The 20,621-nt window shown below is 47.4% G+C and overlaps 2 protein-coding genes across 2 annotated transcripts in view; both read right to left on the minus strand.

The window, feature by feature from the left end:
• Positions 1-18,504, minus strand: part of LOC147611234 (uncharacterized) — a 74,089-nt gene extending 55,585 nt beyond the window's left edge. Inside the window, exon 1 of the mRNA XM_086785041.1 lies at positions 18,131-18,504. Coding sequence (XP_086641167.1) covers positions 18,131-18,470 — 340 coding nt within the window. The 5' untranslated portion in view covers positions 18,471-18,504. The remainder of the gene's footprint in view (positions 1-18,130) is intronic.
• Positions 9,643-12,511, minus strand: LOC147611238 (uncharacterized). Its single transcript, XM_086784839.1, has 4 exons — positions 11,049-12,511; positions 10,609-10,951; positions 10,356-10,517; positions 9,643-10,221 (listed from the first exon to the last, which is right to left on the minus strand). Exons 1-3 carry the CDS (start codon positions 12,509-12,511, stop codon positions 10,431-10,433), a joined length of 1,893 nt encoding a protein of 630 aa, XP_086640965.1. The 3' UTR covers positions 9,643-10,221; positions 10,356-10,430.
• Positions 18,505-20,621: the final 2,117 nt, after the last annotated feature.

Below are 20,621 nucleotides of genomic sequence, written 5' to 3' on the forward strand. Positions count from 1 at the left end.
TGCGGTTAAATGTAGCTGGGGCGTTCGTCAAACCAAATGGCATGACCACAAATTCATAGTGGGCCCGTTCTGTACGGAAAGCTGTCTTGGGGATGTCCCCCTCAACAATCCGAACCTGGTGGTACCCACTCTTTGAATCCAATTTAGAGAACACCTTAGCTCCATTCAGCCTCTCGAGAATATAGTCAATTCGAGGCATCGGGAATCTGCTCTTGATAGTCAGCTTGTTGAGTGCACGATAATTGACACACAACCGAGAAGACCCATCTTTCTTCTTGACAAATAAGATCGGTGCTGCAAATGGCGACACGCTGGGGCAGATGAAGCCAGCTTGCAACAATTCTTGGAGTTGGTGGTCCAACTCCGATTCCATTGCCTTAGAAAGGCGATACGGAAACTTGCTCGGGGGTTCCGAGCCTGGGAGGAGGTCAATCTTGTGATCCTCCGGTCTGGACGGGGGAAGCTGGGGAGGGAGACTATCCCGAAGAAAAATCTTCTGGAACTTTTCATGGAGAACCGAGTACTTCTCGGAAGCACTGGCCACCGTCTGGGTTGTCTGGATGTAAATCATCGCACACTGTGCGCCTTTCCTGACTGCTCGCTTAGCCTGCAAGTGGCTTATGAGCGGAAAGTTTGGAATACCTGGCTCACACTTAATGGTCACCGGGGTGTTTGACACATTCCGATCAATCTGGAACGTGTGCTTGTCCCACTTGACATCAGGAAGAAACTTGTGAAACCACTGGATACCCAAAATTATGTCTGCTCCTACAAGAGGGGCAACCATAAAGTCACGCACAAACTCTATGCCCTGAATGACTAACTTAGCACCTAGAGCTTCATACTTGACGCTCGTTGTCATACTTGTGCTAAAACCCTCAACCTGTTTGTCCACCGGAGTCAGCTCGAAACGGGCACGCCTAGCGGCCTCTTCCGTGATCACATCCTCCGTGCTGCCGCTATCAAACAAGACAACGACTCTCTGGCCACCTATGTAGCCAAAGGACTTGAGCAATTCGTTGCGCTCATACTCCTGGTCATGGGTGCCCTTCTGCTTATCTTCGAGCTCCCGGCTAATAATTGCTCCAACTGAAGCACCGAGGGTTGAAGAACTAGGGGTAGCCACTGGGGTCTGTGTGGGAGCTGTGCTCACCACGGAAGCTGTGGAGGCGGCGGCGGCCTTTGGAGGCTTCTTCAGACAATCCCGAGAAGTATGTCCTTTTGTGTGACAAAAGTAACATCTACCCTCCTTCCTGTACTGAGAAAGCTCCTCAGCACTCAACTTGCCACCTGTCTTGCCTGCCTTCGCTTTCTGGTCTGGAGTAAGCTTAGACGCATTGTTCGAGTTCTTGGAGCCAGAGACTCCCGGGCTCTGTCCTGGGGAAGACCCCGTCTGGTTTTGGCTTTTGCCCCCCGAGGCGTTAGCCTTGGGAGAAGCCGGCTGGGAAGTCTTGGGCTTGCCACCATTGTGTTTCATTTCTGCACTCTGCGCAAGCGAGAGTGCGTCCTCAAAGGTGGCTGGTCTAAACATACGCACCTCCCATTGGATTTGCGTGTCCAAGCCATACAAAAACTGCCCTTTCTTGTCCGAATCAGATAAGCCTAATTGTAGACACAAGGTCGAAATTTTATTGGCAAACTGAAGGACTGGTTGCGCGTTCTGACGCGCTCCCCTGAACTCGTCTTCGAGTCGCTCAAGGTAGTGGGGCGGTAAAAACCGCTGCTTAAGGTCACGGACGAACTCGTCCCACCCATAAGCTGCCATACCTGATCTGGTGTGGGCATGAGCCCACTGAGTCCACCAAGGAATGGCCTCACCTTCCAAGTACCAACTGGCTAAGATCACTTTGTCAATATCTGATTTCCTAACTGCGGCAAAGTAAGCTTCAAATTGATGTAACCATGAATACAAAGTAGTGGGATCGAGTTTACCATTATACTTACTGAAATTCATTTTCTCGGGAAAATGATTCGAGGGCGCCGCCAGTGTCAATCTGGCGTCCAAAGCTCTAAGGTAACGCTCGTGTTCCACTCGTCGCATGGCGTCGTCTTCGCGTTGTCGAATCTCCAATGCGCGCATCTGCATCTCAAGCAAGGAGCTTGGCTGCGGCTGTGACCCTGCGAGAGGGTCCCTGTGACGAGGATCTGGTATCTGGGATACGGAAGGAGAGGGAGGAGGAGATGGAAAACGCAACGCTGGAGAGCGAGAACGCTCCTCCAGAGCCAAAATCCGCGCCTTCTGCTCATCCAACTTGGTTGTCTGGTCTGCGATTGCTCGCATCATCTGCTGGAACATGTCTTGTACACTCAAGCCGGGTGCCCTCGCTGGGCTGCTTGGTGCACTCTGGTCCCATGGTTCTGGTTCTCTCTCGTCGCCAAAGTTCGCCATAGCGGGAAAATGCAATTCCTTTCCGGAACGCAATCTGACCATCCACTATCTGTGTGGGAGACTTCCGGAGGCTTCCGGAGGCTAAAAACCAACCGTCCTTCGAGGGACGGGAGTCACTCCGAAAGGGGTAGTCCACCGGTGTCTAAAAACCAACCACACGAGCGAAAAAATTTTCTGGTTTTCTTTGCTGAATCTTTGTCCTTGAAGTGAGCTCTGATACCACTGTAATATGCGGAAGCTTCGGAGAAGGATCGGTACTTCAAAACTCAGAAATCAGCACTCTTTTCGCGACGGAATTAACACACGAAACTGAAAGACGATGTGCAAAAAAATAGAGAGAGAAGGGGGAGATGGAGAGGACACAGTATTGGGTCCCAATTACCCTCTGTAGGGTCCCCACCACGGATGGTGTATTTGCTTTATTAGAATGATGTAAATCTGAAAACAAATACAAAGTACTTGACCTTTTCTTGGCTGGAAAACCTGCCCTTGACCTTCAGTCCTTCACCCCTTTGCTTTAGCAATGTTCTTGGCTGACCTGGCCCTTGTTTGCTTGGAGCTCTTGGTGAATTATGAGATAAATGAAATGATCTCTGTCTTGGGTATTTATACCCTCTACTATATGCAGTCGGCCAGCTACTAAAGAGCCTCACGACTAGGTCTTTGGAATAAATGGTTTCACACCATTCAATGGGCTGGGCATCTTGCGCATGAACCAAGAAGAGTACCCCTGACTGCTGGACAGCCCTGCGCAAGGGTACTGTACTGCTGGGCAGCCTGTGTGGGCTGTCCCACACTTGGCTGACAGCCATTCTAGACCTTGTTGCCCAGTCGGCTGGCTGTCCCAAGGCCCTAAGGCTGGCCGACAGCCCCTTCCAGCCTGTCACATGGCTGGTGGGCACAGCCGGGGCCCTCCTGGCCCCTTGGGGGCGGGTCTACACCTCCCCCATGCCCACATCAATGGTCTTGGGGTAGCCCTTTGGGCTGGCCCCATCTCTACATGCCAAACTACATGCCTACAGAGGCCTGGCATCCAGTTGCAAACCAGATACACAGAACATCTGACATCATTCCAGAGGGAGACTCACAGCGCGGACTGGCACTGCTTCATGTGCAGGACAGTGCACACCTGACCTTGGACTCATGTGCAGGACAATGCACACCTGACCTCGGACGACTGAGATGGATCCCTGGCTGACTCGTCCCGGACTGGGCTCACATGGGACCAGTTCACCATCCCAGGTCCTGCACCTTCTGTACAGAAATGTCTACGTGGCATGATGCACGTGACATCTAGTATACTGGCATGATGGGATGCAAGGATCTCTTGAATCTTTAGCTGGCCGAAAGTGGTACGTCTCAATGGTGGGTGAGGCTTGCATGCTCGTCGTATCCGGTGAGCCATATCAAGGGTGACTCCTTAGGTCAGACATGTCCCACTAAGGAGAGCAGTGATAGGTTGAACCTCCATCGTGCATGCTCTAGTTTGTCTATGTGGGCTCTTCAGCAGAAGGACTTCAGAGGCACTTGGATACTTTAGACGTGTTCTGTAGAGAGAAAGATCTGATTGTCAACCTTGGGAAAACCAAGGTTATGATCTTCCATACCTCACGACCTGTCTTACACCGTCATCATTTCACCTACCACGGGGAGCCAATAGAGATAGTGCAGTCCTACACTTATTTGGGGGTTGTTTTTCTCGGATTGGTCTTCAGGATAGATGCAGCCAGAGCACGACTCACATGAGGACAGGGAGCCCTGGCACGTTTAGAGCGGCAATGTTTTCAGGCACACTTTCAGGACCCGCCGAAGAAGGGGTGGCTTTTTGACACACTAGTGAGACCGACTGCCATGTATGCATCACCTTTCTGGGGATGTGACCTTTCGGTGACAAAGTGGACGAGATTTGAGCGGTTGCAGGTGGCTTTGGATTCTAGGATGATTCACAGCAAGCCCTCAATTCTTCACCAAATTATACATGCAGAGTTCGCCATGACCCCTCTCCAACTGGATGCCATCTTTCAGACAGTGACATACCTTCACAAGATCCGAGCCTTGCCCACATGGAGGCTGTCAAGATTGGCTTTAGAGTCCTCCATACGTCTTGCAGATAGTGGAGATACCACTGGATGATATGCACATATATCTCGCTGGTTCACCAGGCATGGATTACATATAGACAGGGTTCCCTCATAACTCCCTCCACGAGATGAGATTAATCGAATTATTCGGTTAGATCTCCTCCAGCTGCATACATCCCGGACTTGGTGTGGAGACCGCGAGCTCCCCACCAAGTCCCAGTTCTACCATGATCACTTTTTGAGGATATCAGCAGACAATTTCATCATTCAACCCCGGTACCTAGAGGACAGAGGAGTCTCACATGCATTGAGGATTGCCATTAGTCAGATCCGAGTCTCTTCACATAGGCTAGAGATCGAGTCAGGCAAAGCGGTTAGTATACCCAGAGAGAGATGGACATGCAAGCTATGTACCACAGGAGAGATTGAGACAGAGGAGCACTTTCTGTGTCAATGCCCAGTCTATTATGTGATCAGAGGACGCTACCATTGCCTCTTCTTAGAGGGATATGGTTTTGCCCACTCACACGACTCCTTCACTACTATGATCAGATCTGCATTGGCTTGTACCTTCTAGAGATGCGATGACATAGGGACACTCTTCTCCGACAGATCAGACATCAACAGATGGAGAGTGCTACACTGACGATTGACTGGAGACAGAGGCATGTCACATATTTCTTTATCTTTGAGGAGGCCATAGGATATAGCAAGATGGTAGATGAGAAGCTAGCAGACCACCATGACGACCAGATCAGAGGCATGTGACGCCTCACGACAAGAAGTAATAGGCAGCAGTGCATCCCAGAATTTTGTCTTGTATTCCTGTAGGTCTTAGCAATTATTGGAATCGAATTTATGCCAAGCAGTAACCACATCCACCTCAAAGGTTGAAGTCAACCACTGGGAAGCAACCATCTGCTTATTCTACATTAGAAGGATAGAGTACCACTTACTCGCGTTACCTTTCAAGAAAGTACCAACCTTTCGAATTTTTGAAGACTCTGTGAAATTCCCTCCTGCGTAGGCCACGTTAAATTGTTGCAAGAAAGTAAGAGCTTTAGTTCTATCTTGAGTTCCACTATGTAATGAAGGTGGGAAATAGGCGGGAGAAATATGGGAAAATTGGGGGGAATTTGGTAGAACAAAGGGGGACTATATAAGTCAACCCCAAAACACTTGTACCTCAAGTTTTTGATGTGACTACTCAATCTATCTACTGCATCCTGCTTTCTTCTCCACCGCTTTCAAGTTTTCAGTCTTCTCCCTCACCCCCGTTCCTTCTCCCTCTGCCCTGCCCTCTGTGGCTTTCTTCCTATTTTCCCTTCCCTCTTCACTACAGTGGTATTAAAGCCTCGCTCTTGGCACCTTGGGTTCAATAGTTTTGCAGACTTGTGTTCGTTATATACGTGAAGGTTCGAAGGAATTTCTTGTGCCTGCATTAACACATCTTCATCACTTTCTCTCATGTCAGCCATTCCTCATCATCTCGTTGGGGCATTCCTGCTCCAAAGCCAGCTTGGGATCGGCAAGTCAATCAAGCACCATCCATTCCACCGAGAAGGTCACGCCCAAAAGAAGGAAGAGAATCTCGTTGGGCAAAGGCCGAGCAGTAGTGCTAGCAGCAGCGATGAGAGTGATGAGCAAGACGACGAAGAACATAAGCAGCATGACGAAGAACTGAAGGCCCAAGTTCTGAGTAGTGGAACCGACGGTGAAGGCAAAGAGGGTGATGCCTGGGGGGAGAGCACCAGTAGTTCACAATAGAGCTCAAGGTGGCAAAAGCGAGGAGGGCTAGGGTACCATGTTCGTGCGCAGAAGTCGTGTGGCAATTTCAGAAAGGCGCGGCTGCTGCAGCATAGATGCCACCCCCCACTACCACCATCACCACTGACGACACCAGCTGCAGCAAGACATGGGGCACAAACTTCATGGTTTCTTCCCAATAACTACATTTCTAGGTTCCTACCTAGCCCCCTAGGTCTAGACTCCCTAGCCCCTAGGATCCTAGGCCATACCTAGTGCTTAGAACCCTAGTTAGATACCTACATTCCTAGGTCCCAAAAGAAAAAAGAACACCCCCCCATATATCCTCTTCACCTGTTCCTCTGGGACCACATCTACATGTATTGGTATTGAATCTATTTGCACACGTCCACAACCTATCTTTGCCCTTGCTCGCGCCCAACCATGTAGCTTTGATCCGGTCATAACCCCCCCTACCTACACTAGCCTTGTCATTACCTCGACAATACGCATGGCTCCTCGATGCACTCCTCGTGATGTCACTGAGGACACTCCTCCGCAGAAGCATGTGCTAGCTTTGGACGTAGTTCCTCCGACTGACATACCGCCTACTCAGTCTGCAGGTATAACACCGCCTGATGTACAATTTTTGGATGCATTTTCTTCTATGCTTCAGGGTGCTTTTATGCAGATGGGACAGCAATTGGCCACGGCTATTGTAATGAAGGTAGGAAATAGCAAGGAAGATAGGTGGGAAATAGGTGGGAAAATAGAAGGGAAAAAGGTGGGACTTAGGTAGGAAAGAAGGGGACTATATAAGTCAACCCTATTCAGTGTACTGGACATGTTTTTGATGTGATATCTAATCTACTCCTCTTGCCTGCTTCCTTCACCTCACGTCTCCAACTCCATCTCATTCTCTCTCTGATTCCTCTTCTTCCCCTTTTCTTCTCTTCTTCCCCAGCCTTCCGTGGCTTTCCCTCTGGTTTCTCCTTTCATTTCCTTCCCATTCGCTACATTGGTATCAGAGCCCAATCTTGGGCCAGACGTAGGAATCTTCTCCACCCTGAGTGATGTCCTCGCAGAAGGCTTGAGCCAAGCAAGAAGCACGAATCGGTTCCACACTTGCCAAGAAATCTAGTATTCAGCCGCCATTAGAAACGTCTATTTGGAATTCTCCTTCGTGGAGCAAACCGACGTGCGTCAAGAGAAGTGACAGGGGTCAATTCCAATTCTGCAAATCAGTCCCTACCGATTCTGCAGTCCTTGCCACGCATGTGAGTCTGCTGCCAGGGCTTTCCCCAAAAACGCAACTAATTTTCCCATCTTTGGTTGCGTACAGCTTCACTTTCTTTGACTTGCCTGTGCACCAATTCAACCTCGCTCGACACATCCAGAAGCGACAGCAACCAGCTCTTCCCCTCGCGCGTATTCCACCGTCGCTCTGTCGCGATTCTCCTTCCGTCGCAATTCTGTCCGTCGCAATTTTCAGATTCGATTGAAATCTCTGTTTGGGGCTTTTCCAACCTTTGGTTACCTCGAGTTTCCAGCCCACATGGTCACCCACAGGCTGCCTACAATTTTTGGGGCTTTGGATTTTTAAAAACCTAACTGTGTGCGGCCCTAGTTAAGTAAGCCTAACTAGGTGCGTGGCCTAGCTAGGTGTGCAACCTAGCTATGCACGGCACCAAATTTAAAAAAATTTGGGCAGCTCTTATATAGCGTGATGTGTTTACATATGTACAACGATGTGACATTTGTCAAAAGGTGAAAGCTCCTCGTGGAAAGAAGATAGGGTTGTTACAGCCTTTGCCAATTCCTGAGGGTCCTTTCCAAGACATTTCGATGGACTTTGTCACAAATCTGCCTCCCAGTCCGAGTAAGCGTAATACACAGTGTTTGACTATTTTTGACAGGTTCAGCAAATTTGTGATGCTTATTCCTTGCAGGGCCAATGTGACCGCCGAGGATGTTGCCCAGCTATTCATTCGGCATTGGTACCCGATTGGTGGGATTCCTAGGACCATAGTGTCAAACCGAGATGCCAAGTTTACCAGTCATTTTTGGAGGGCATTGTTTGATAATTTTGGTACTAAGTTGAATTTTTCCAGTGCATTCCACCCACAGACAGATGGCCAGACAGAGATATACAACCAGTTGGCCTTTGATGTGCTGAAGTGTTATGTCCACGATCAGCAAGGTAAGTGGGAATCGTTTTTGCCTTTAGTTCAAGCTGTTTTGAATGACTCTTTTTCTTCAGCTATTGGCAGGACTCCATATGAGGCAGCGTTTGGAAGGCCTTTCCAGTCGTTGTTAACCAGGACGTCGTCTTCAGTACCGGAGGCGAACAGAGTGACGGAGTCTTACCAGGAGATCTTAGAGTCCGTTAAAGACAGATTGGCTAAAGCGCAAGAGGCCTACACTCGACAGGCCAATAAAGACCGAAGGGACATGAAGTTTTCGGAAGGAGATTGGGTATATCTTCGGATTATGAAGCAAAGATTAAAGCAGGTGGGCAAGCGATGCCCAAAGTTGTCTTTCAGGAGCTTCGGACCATTCCCCATCCGGAAAAAGATTAATGAGGTGTCTATGCAGTTAAAGCTACCTCCGAGTTGGACTATGCACGATGTATTTCATGTCAGTTGGTTAAAGCCATATGCAGGTCCACCCCCTTCAGAGGTCAAAGACGAAGCGGAACCAGACATCATTGATGAAGCAGAAGTAATGGTTCCAGAACAGATCCTTCTGCACCGTTTCAAGCATGGCTCAGGCCGAAGACTACGACAGTTCCTCACGAAGTTTCAGGACCGAGGAACTCATGAAGCGGTATGGCTCGACAAAGAATTTTTCGAAGACTATCCGGCATTATTGACCGATTATTTGGAGGCTATGCAGCTTCCGTCAAGTTAAGCAGAAGGGGATGTCACGTGCATCCCGCACTTGGATGCCACGTAGACATTTCTGTACAGAAGGTGCAGGACCTGGGATGGTGAACTGGTCCCATGTGAGCCCAGTACGGGACGAGTCAGCCAGGGATCCATCTCAGTCGTCCGAGGTCAGGTGTGCATTGTCTTGCACATGAAGCAGTGCCAGTCCGCGCTGTGAGTCTCCCTCTGGAATGATGTCAGATGTGCTGAGTATCTGGTTTGCAACTGGATGCCAGGCCTCTGTAGGCATGTAGGTTGCATGAAGAGATGGGGCCAGCCCATAGGGCTACCCCCAAGGTAGGTCCATACGTACGGTACGTACGGTACGGTACGAGTACGGTACGCAGTACAGTACGGTCTTCGAGCAAAAGTACGTAAAGTGCGTCAATATAATATATATATAAATTAGATCCACTAGTACATATCATTGAATGTCATTCATGAAACATAAACTTTGAATGGTTTAAACTTTAAACATTGAACATTGAAAGAGTAGAGATTCAAGAAGGATACAAATGAACATAAGGTAAAATCATGATTACAGAAACTCTGAGCATGCGCAAAGCGCTACAAGTAAAGAAACCGATACAAAGGACACGGGGGAAAAAACCTCTCCTAAAGAGAGTAAAAAGTGCCCCGGTCAACCTAGGTCCTGCAAAGGCTACTCATCATCATCAACACCTGATGATGAAGCTGAATCAGATGGGACGTCTCCATCGGTAAGGACATTCCCATCAAAATCATACTCAGGCTCTACATAGTGTACTCTCTCATGATCATCTAGCATCTCCTCTGTAGCTACTGTCGATGTCTCCGCATGTGATGTGGTAGATGTGCGTCGTCCTCGTCCTCGACGAGTCCCGCGCCTAGCGCCTCGTCTACCTCGCCCGCTCGACTGCACAACATGCGCATCACCACTGGGCTCAATGTCATACGCCCTGGAAGAAGCCCGAGTCACCCTGCGGTCTATACTCTCCAGCTCTCTGTGCAACATGCGAATTATCTCCTCCTGCTCGTTTCTCAATGCGGTCTGCGCCTCTTCTGCGGTAGCAACGTGCTCGAGAGATAGAGGATCAACCTGCCAACAACAATAAACATGTTCAATGCGAATTGTCTGTGACCATGGCATGCCAAAAATGCTGGCAGCTGCATGCATCATAATATTGTTACTTGTATATACTAATGTCTAGACTCTATGACACAATCAGTCACCTGCATAGGATGCTCAAGTTTCTTAAGATTTTGAACCAATCGAAGATTGGCTCGGCAATAAACCAAGCGTTCCAACTAGCTGGTCTTGAGTTTATTGCGGATCTTTGTATGAATAAGAGAGTAGGCACTCCAATTACGCTCACACGCACCAGCTGAACAATCCTACAAGTAATAAAAGTCTTAAAGTAATCAAAACCTATTTATTATCACACATCGTTTTCCAAATTCCATTTAGGGAGTTATTGTCACTCACTTGAGAGAGGACGCGCAATGCCACTTGTTGGAGTTGGAATGATTGATAACCATAAATCAACCACCAGTTAATCGGGGCCTTTGCCTCGTCTTCCTTGTTGCATGAGGTTCTGCTAAAAGCGGCACCCAAGCTATGCATGTAGGATACCATGGAGTTGTTTACCTCTGACTGCTGCTCCTGAGGATAGGTTGCCTCCAAGTACATGTCGCGCATGGTAAGAAGCTCTGGATTGCTTATGGTCTCATCCTTTCGATAAAGAGGATGAAGGAGTGCAGCCATGCCATGAATTGGGCGAGACATGTACTCCCAACGCGTCTCTATAATCTGATTCAGTTCTCTAATTCTAGAGAGGAAAAAAGAGTCAAGACCAAAGTTATAATAAGAGAAATTTAAAATGATTGGTGCGATAAACATGTGACGTGCACTTGACAATGGCTTACCTGTCTTGAGACACCACTGTGGACCGGCTAATCTCTAGCCGCATCCTCCTAAACATGTGGTAGAGGAGACCCATGGTAGATCCCTCCATGTCTGTCATGCGCAAGAGAACGAAGAGCAGCTTCAGCAACTTGACAATCTTTGCTGTCTCCTCCCAAAAATTCTCGTCCAAGATCTTACGTTGGACATACTTTGTAGGCTCTGAATTGCAATGTCGTGGATCTTTCCACGTTGGATCAACCACAGTGGCTTGTAGAGGATCATGGAGCCTCTGCAAACGCTCCAAGACCATGTATGCATAAGCGAATCGAGTCTTGGAAGGCCGTACCATATCAAGCCCGGGGCTCTTGCTGCGAAAGAGCGCCAATGCTTTGTGTTTTTTTCTGAAAAAGGTGGTGATGCGATTGGCATCCGCCAACACTGGCTGCACCCAAGTAAGCTTCCCCACATCCTCCATTAATAAATCCAAGCAATGTGCAGCACATGGAGTCCACACAATGCTTGGGAACTCACCTTCTACCAACTCTCCCATCCTCCTACAGTTGGAGGCATTGTCAGTGACCACCTGTACAACATTTTCTGGACCCACCTCTATGATGGCTTGCCTAATGTGCTGATATATAAATTCAGCTGTAACACTCTCACCTGCCTTACCAGCATCCACCGCACGCAAGAAATAGGTGCCAAAACATGATGATACAAGAATGTTTATCATGTGGCGCCTTCGGATGTCGGCCCATCCATCAGACAAGATGGTGCATCCAAACTTTCTCCAGCTGTCCCGTATTGGTTGCAGCGCCACATCTATCCTGGCTTTCTCCTCATCTAGCATGCGTGTCCTCATTTGTTTGTATTCGACCCCGTGCCAATCCTCGCACGAACCCACAGCGGCTATTGCTTGAACCATCTTCTTCCATTGGTCCGTGCGAAGCACATTGAAGGAGATATTGCATTGTATAAGTGTGCGTGCAATCTCTATCTCGGCAACCCTTTGCCGCTCCTTTACCCATGCGGTGCTAAAGATGCGACATGGGAGAGTGGTCTGCTGTTTAGAAGAACTATCACAATGCATGTCGGAACCTGCACCTTCCTCCATAATGCTCTCCTCTACTCTTGCCCTCTTTCTACTAGGCTGCCCCATTGCACTAGAGGATCCTGTAGCAGCCGTTGGATTAACAAATGCAGCTCGAGGAGGAAGAGGATCCAACAAATCCTCGTCTTCAGCTGCCATGGCTGCACCCTGTGAAGCCTTCAAATTTTGCTCGGCTATCACCTTATTTGCTATGTCGCGTGGCACAGATTTGCAAGCTGAAATGCCATTGCCACCGAGACCCGATACATGAGAGATGAGGCGAGTAACTGAACTTTTGAAGTCACCTCCACAATACCGGCATCTCCATTGGTTGCTCTTCTCATCATCTTGGAGTGTGTGAAGCTTCCAATAGGCATGTCGTTTCTTGCCCATGGCACAGAGAGAGAGAGAGAGAGAGAGAGAGAGAGAGAGAGAGAGAGAGAGAGAGAGATGTGTGTGTGTTATTTTGGAATTTGGATGTGTGTGTGTACAGTGTACACGCTTGTCACTATGTGTGTGTGTGGGGGGGGGGGGGGGGGGTTACAATGAGGCTATGAGCTCTTCAATGTCATGTGAATGTCAAATAAAAAGGTTGAATTTTCATGTTGACAGTGTATAATGTAGAGGTATATGGAGAGAGAGAGAGAGAGAGAGAGAGAGAGAGAGAGAGAGATTATTCAACCTTCAGTCGTGTGTGTGTGTGTGACATGTTTGTGTGTGTGTGTGTGTGTGTGTGTGTGTGTGTGTGTGAGAGAGAGAGAGAGAGAGAGAGAGAGAGAGATTATTCAACCTTCAGTCGTGTGTGTGTGTGTGTGACATGTTTGTGTGTGTGTGTGTGTGTGTGTGTGTGTGTGTGTGAGAGAGAGAGAGAGAGAGAGAGAGAGAGAGAGATTGCTTGCAGCCTTGCTGAGTGTGTGTGTGTGCGCTCAATAGTCTGCGCGCTGCTGGCTGCATGTGCGCGTTGTTTTTTTTTTCATTTTTCTTCCCGTTTTTTTTTTCTCTCTCCCGTTTATTTTTTCGTTTTTTAATTGGGCCCGTTTTCTGCAGCCCGCCGAACCCGTTTTTTTTTTTGTTTTTTTCTACTTTAAGTTTGGCCCTTTATTTGGGCCATGCCTTATAAATAATAAAGGCTAATGAGCCCAGCCCAGCCCCGCCCCAAAAAAATGACCACCGACGCTCAGCATTAAAGAGACGACGCCGACCTGCAACACGTGGAAAAAAAAATTAGCACACGCCCTTAACGTTCCGTACGTACAAAAACGTACGTACGTCTAGAACGCCTCACATCCAAGTGTACGCGTACCTGACCCAACCTTGGCTACCCCAGTGTAGGTATTTGCATTTGCACTTGTAGAATGGGCATGGGGGAGGTATAGAACCATCCCCAAGGGGCCAGGAGGGCCCAAGATATTGCCCACCAGCCAAGGCAAGGACTGGAGGGGCTGTCGGCCAGCTCCAGAGCTTCTGGACAGGCAGCCGATAGAGATTAAAGCCCTAAACAGCAGGCGGCCAGGTGTGGGGGGCAGTCCCACACCCATGCGCAGCATGCCCAACAGCCAGGGTGCTGTCCAGAAGCATGCGCAGGCTGGACAGCAGGGATTACAAGTGTGAAAACACTTTATTAAAGTGTGAGTATTTTATTAAAAATACTCAGTCGTGGGCTGTCCTGAAGCCAGCCGACTGCATGAAGGGAGTAGTATAAAAGCCCAGCCCATAATCCCATCATTTATCTCATAATTCACCAAGAGCTCCAAGCAACCAAGGGCCAGGACAGCCAAGAACATTGCTAAAGCTAAGGGGTGAAGGACTGAAGGTCAAGGGCAGGTTTTCCAGCCAAGAAAAGGTCAAGTACTTTGTATTTGTTTCAGATTTACATCATTCTAATAAAGCAAATACACCATCCGTGGTGGGGGCCCTACAGAGGGTAATTGGGACCCAATACTGTGTCCTTCTCCATCTCCCCCTTCTCTCTCTATTTTCTGCACATCGTCTTTCAGTTTGTGCGTTAATTCCGTCGCGAAAAGAGTGCTGTTTTCTGAGTTTTGAAGTACCGATCCTTCTCCGAAGCTTCCGCATATTACATAGCAGGTGCATTTGTTAACCCAAAAGGCATCACTTTGAACTCGTACAATCCTCTCTCTGTACGAAAGGCTATCTTGTGCTCATCCCCTTCCTTGATTCTGATTTGATAGTATCCTGACCTCAAATCAATCTTAGTGAAAACTTGAGCACCCTTGAGTTCATCCAGCAGGTCATCTATCCGGGGAATTGGAAACCTGTTCTTGATAGTGGTAATTCCTGCACTTGTGTTGCCACTTCCTCCCGCTCTACTTTAGATAGCCGGTATGGAGCCTTATTAATTGGCCTGCTGCCAGGTTCCAAGACTATAGCACGATCAATATGTCTTTTAGGAGGCAACTGTGATGGCATATCAGCAAAGACATCTGTAAATTGTGATAGCAATTTTTGCATATCACCATTCTTCACACAGGGTATGCCACCCCCTTCCGGTACTGACACATTCAGTGCAAAGATGGCACACTCTCTCTTGAGCTCTCTGGCCAGCTGTCTTGCTGAAATGACCTGCAATTTGGAGGCTGCTACACCACGCAATGTGATCTCACGACCCTTGTGGACAAAGCTAAGTGACAATGCCTTGAAATCCATGCTGATTTTTCCCAATGATTGCAACCAATCATAGCCTAGGACAACATCAATTGGACCCATGTTTAAAACCAAGATGCAAACTCTCAAGCATCTGAGAATTTGATCCGTGCATCTTGGCAACACAACTTGCTGATCATATGCTGTCCATTTGCCACTTCCACTCTCAGCCCATGATCTATCTCAGTGGCAATCAGTCCTACCCTTTGTAAGGACTTGGAGTTAATGAAACTGTGGGTACTCCCGCTGTCCACTAACACATGAACAGTCCTACCATTGATTGTGCCGCTCAATCTGATAGTTTTTGCACTTTTTGCACCCATTAAGGCATTAAGAGAAATGACAAAAGTGTGTGACTGAGCATCCCCATGAATCTGCTCTTCATTAACAGGGGCATTTCCACCAGCATCATCCCTTGCATGAAATGGGATTGCACTATGATGCTCCACAGAAACATGTGTAGATCTATGACCTTGCATGCCATGAGTAGATTATCCCCTTGGCACAATATCATTGTGTATGCTAGTGCCTCTTGCAAGACCTTTGTTCCGGGTACGCCATCCTCCTGCTTTTCCAAATATCCTGCCAAGATTTCACTTATACCACATGCATCTCGGGGGAATCCAGACCATAAATAAGCCCCTGGAGCCATACAGGGCAATGTCCACAACCAGATTCTCTGGGCATCCTTTCAAAGCAACCTTTGCCAGCTAAAAAAAACAGAGAAATCACCAACTATTTACACTGTACACATCGGTGGGCTAAAAGCTCGCAGTCATCAGCGCCCAATAGTGGGTGTAGAGCTCGGTATCAATATATTCTCTTACACACACAAGCGCACAAGAGCATACATTCATACAGAGGTCTGCGTACTGAGTTTCTGTCAGAGCTCCGGAGCGTCTGGGCAGACTCAGCCATAATGAAGGCTAGCACTTAAGGGAGAAGGCTACTCCTCCTGCCTGCTTCCTTCACCTCACGTCTCCAACTCCATCTCATTCTCTCTCTGATTCCTCTTCTTCCCCTTTTCTTCTCTTCTTCCCCAGCCTTCCGTGGCTTTCCCTCTGGTTTCCCCTTTCATTTCCTTCCCATTCGCTACAGCTATGTCGAAGTAGGACGCTGCCATTATGCAGATGGGTCAGCAGATTACTTCAGCCCTCTCCATGCAGGATAAGGGCAAGTAACCTGCACCACAACATAAGGATCTGTCAGATAGCTATGATGATTTTTCTGTCCCGCACAAGGGATTCATGTCTTATGCCCGTCGTGCCTATGAGCGGCCCTAGTTTGGCTCTTTGCATGCACACCAACATGGGGATTTTTCAGATTTGGGTGATGCCTTCTCAGTGCCGCAAAGCACTTTCTTGTAGGATGTTGGGCCATCAGTTGGGTCTTTTTTATCTACACATGTGCAGGCAGAGCCATCGATTTTGGGCAAACCCTCAGGAGTATTGCCTCTGGGTTCATAGTTTTCAGCCCCCATGGGTATTCTTGGGATTGGATTTGGCATGCAGGGTACTTGGGAGAGAGGATAATCCTCTTCTCAACCACTCCCAGCGCCCTCTATGCAGTGTGATTCTTTTGGCAGACCCCTACAGTCAGTGATGCATACTTCCACGGTACCACCCGTGAGTACTCCCACTTTTGTGCCGCTAGCACAACAGGGAGGGAATGGCAGTGACGCCATAGGTAACTACCAGCACAGCTATGCCAATGGGCAGCATACGACAATGGATGATATGTTGGCAGATGCACTACGCTCTTATAGAGCTTTGCCTGAGGACTCGCGTGTGGAGATGCCTTTTGCACAGTATGTGAGCCTCAAGCGAGAGGATGCCGGGTACAATGGCGGATATGCCAAAAATAATGCAGCAAAAGATATGAAGGATAAGATCATTGTTCCCAAATTCAAAGCAACACACACTCCTAATGAGTTAGAGTTCTTGACAAAGTTGGAAGACTATTTCCACTTCTTTCCCAAGAAAGATGAGGAGTCTATCACCTTTGCGAGTCTACATTTACAGGATTATGCCCATACATGGAGGTACACGAAGAGGTCATTGAATAGACCCACCTCCTGAAAGGATTTCCAAGCATTGATGGTCAAAGCTTTTGTGTCTCCACTCATCCTTGAGCAGTATTTCCGGGAGTTTAATGCTTTGAGGCAAACCAAAACTCTCCTAGCTTACATTCAGAGTTTTTGGCAACTGTCATTGTTTGTGGTCGACATGACTGACAAAGGCAAAATGCTGCGCTTCATTCAAGGTTTGCGTCCATCTTTGGCCGCTAATGTGCAAGCTCAAAATCCCCAATCAGTGGAAGCGGCAATCGAACTGGCTGAATTGTATGAGCCTGAATGTGCGGGTGCTTAGTGCTATTAGTATTGCCTCTGGGAGTTTTCGTACTGCTGAGTTTAGGGCTGACAAGAAGCTTCCTGGTGCTGTATAGGGCCGTAGATGCCAAGCCTGGGGCTAAGACAAATGCTGTAACGGAAAAATCAGAATTTAAACAACACACCAGGGCAATTATGGACAGTAGGAAGAAGGCAAATTTATGCTACAAGTGTGGTAAGAAATGGACCCCTAAGCATCGGGACCTATGCAAGATGTGGAATACTGGCTCAGCCAAACTCAGCATGATCATTGAATTGTCTGATGACAAGGATTGGGCTGAGGCCACACCCACTTTGGATGCTTCTCATCATTGATGATTTCTTCGGGGAAGGGACATGCGAGTAGAAACAGAAAGCACCAAGCGCAGCCATCTGGGCACAAAAACATGCCGTTTGCCACGGATGGCATTACAGCGTGCACTGATCCAGCAGTCTTTGGAAGGAGTTGTCTGCAAAGATCTTTACAGAATGTAATGTTTGTGCTCGTACTTAGGCAGAAGAAGCTCAATTTTACAAGCAAGGCAGCTGGCAGAATGTCGTAGATTCGGTCGCTTCTGCTCAGCACGAAAATAGAGACATCCAAACACATGCAGCCATCTCATAGCAGGTATACCTTCATGGCAAACATGATCGACATCCCCATCCCCAATGTAACGATGGCATGGCCACCTGCCATGCCGCTTTTGGAACGGCTCTTTGCTATGAGCAACATGATGATTATCCCTACAACTTGAGGATAAGGAAATGCACCAGAAGACTGGAACTATGCATAGAATTCACGGTCAGCCTAACGCTGGAACTATACAGTCAGCTTGGGCACACCAAGGTGCTCTGGACAAAAGGCATGGATTCAGTCGTCCATGCAGTAATGGATAGACAACACACAACATAGATCCGTGATGATTGCATGAATGATACGTATGAACCTACGAAAAAGACAAGAAAGAATGCACGCATACCAGCAGGTCGTGCTTCAAGGCGCAACGCTCTATCTTTCGAGCTTCCGTCTCGTTCTGCTGACCTGGAGTTGTTGATGCTACGAACAGACTTACCCCCGTCGCCTACCCTCACGTGATGATCCTCGATGATGAAGGTCGAAGGATCCAGCCCCCATGTTGCAGCAATAATGTTAACATCTACACGGCCGTCTTCTGGGACATCAAAAGCGCAGACACAATCTCCATGCTGTAACCATACTTCCTCTCCTTCCATCTCCAACCTCACGCGCAAGAGGTGTGCTTTCAAAAGCTGAAAGGGGTAAATTTTTCGAGCGAGGCGAGCAAGTTCGAATGTTACCATTTAGGGATTGGTCACACTAGGCCCTTGGTTCTAGAATCGGTGGTCATTGATCTACTGGCACTATCTTAACTGCACTTTTAATGTGGCAGGGAACAAAGCAAATCTCTCTACTAGCCTGAAGTGGCGCCCTTCTTGGGAAGGAGGGCCGCCTCCTTGAACCAAAAATTCGTGTGTTTTACCCCTGTTTAATTACAAGATGACAGAGAAAACTGACAAGTAGGTGCGAGTACTATGATCTAAATTGGTGTGTTTTGGAACAAAATCAAGGTTGGAGCAATTTTTCAACAATCTGCTTTCAACTATGGCGTGACTCTGCTTGGCATTGGTGATGTCTTGGAAGGCATATGTCACTACGAAGTAATTTGGCGAATCACATGTCATGTATGACTTGACCCTTAATGAACCATCTACGATGGGTAAAGCCCCGCTCCGCTGGGTCTCAAGGTCGAATCTTATAATGTTAACATCTTCTGGGACATCAAAAGCGCAAACACGATCTCCATGCTGCAACCATGCTTCCTCTCTTTCCATCTGCTTTCAAAAGCTGAAAGGGATAGCTTTTTCAAGCTAGGTGAAATGTTACCCTTTAAATGAACGAATAACATGACCCGTCTACGATGGGTAGAGACTTGCTCTGTTTGGTCTCAAAGTTGAATCTTAAAATGTCTTTGATTTCAAGAAAGCAAATTCAAAAGTCTCAATATATCAATGACAATTTCAGTCTAGATATTGATTCACAACCTTGGCACTTCACACTCCCCCCCCCTCTCTCTCTCTCTCTCTCTCTCTCTCTCTCTCTCTCTCTCCACGTACATGCATGCATACATTCATTCATATGTGTGTGTGTACATCTTGTGCATGAGCAATGATGTCTATGACTACCCACCACTTGCATGAATGTGCACATGCATGAGAATGTGCTTGCATGTTTGTGTATGTGCACATTTGTGCATGAGTTGTGTGTGTGTGCACTCCCTACCTACGTATATGCTTGCATGTATCTATATGTTTATGTGTCATTGTGTAATTTTGTGTGTGTATGTGTTGTGTACACATGCACATATATCTGCGGTGTGTACATGTACATGCCCATGTGTGTTTGTAGGCATGCATGCATCTGTATGTGTGCACATGCACACATGACATGTATGCATGTGTGCATATGCGCATGTGTGAGAGTATGCATGTGTGTTTTTCGAGTCTGGTGAGTGCTTGTATACATGTGAACATATACAACTATCTATATGTATGTCCATGGCTATGTGCACATGTGACGATGTGTATTTAAGGACACATTTATGTGTGTATGTGCACATTTTGCACATGTGTGTTTGTGTATGTTTGTATGCATGTGCATGTGTTTGCATGTGTGCATGCACACAGTACATATGTGCATATGCATACATGAATGCGTAGTATGTATGTGCACTTGTATATATACACATGCATACGTTGTATGCACACATGCATGTGTAGTGTGTATGTCCACTTGTATATATGCATGCATATGTTGTATGCACACATGCATGTGCGCACACTCCTACATGTGTGTATATGTGTATGTATTGTTTATTCGTTTCATACTTGTGACTATGTATGTGCACTTGTATATATACACATGCATACGTTGTATGCACACATGCATGTGTAGTGTGTATGTCCACTTGTATATATGCATGCATATGTTGTATGCACACATGCATGTGCGCACACTCCTACATGTGTGTATATGTGTATGTATTGTTTATTCGTTTCATACTTGTGACTATGTATGTGCTTGCATATTTGTGTATATGTATCCCTCCCTTTGTGCATGTTGTGTATGCATGTGCAATGTGTATGTGTGTGTGTGTGCGTGTGCGTATGCCTCGTATCTATGTATGCATATTGTATATGTGTGCATTCACGCATATGCTTTGTGAGTGTATACACATGTTTGTAAGTGCAAAACTATTTGTATGTGAATATATGTGTGTGGCATGTGCATGTGTATGCATGCATATTCACCCATGTGCGCGCACGCGTGCGTTGATGTATACATGTGTGTTTTAGTGTGCGCACACACACATGAAAGAAAATAACATACTCACCTATAGATACATGTGTATGTTGAGAGAGAGAGAGAGAGAGGGAGAGAGCGATTTAATTTTG

Source organism: Cibotium barometz, chromosome 47, assembly GCF_041138505.1.
Source record: "Cibotium barometz isolate CiBa-2024 chromosome 47, ASM4113850v1, whole genome shotgun sequence".
In the NCBI taxonomy this organism is placed as follows: Eukaryota; Viridiplantae; Streptophyta; class Polypodiopsida; order Cyatheales; family Cibotiaceae; genus Cibotium; species Cibotium barometz.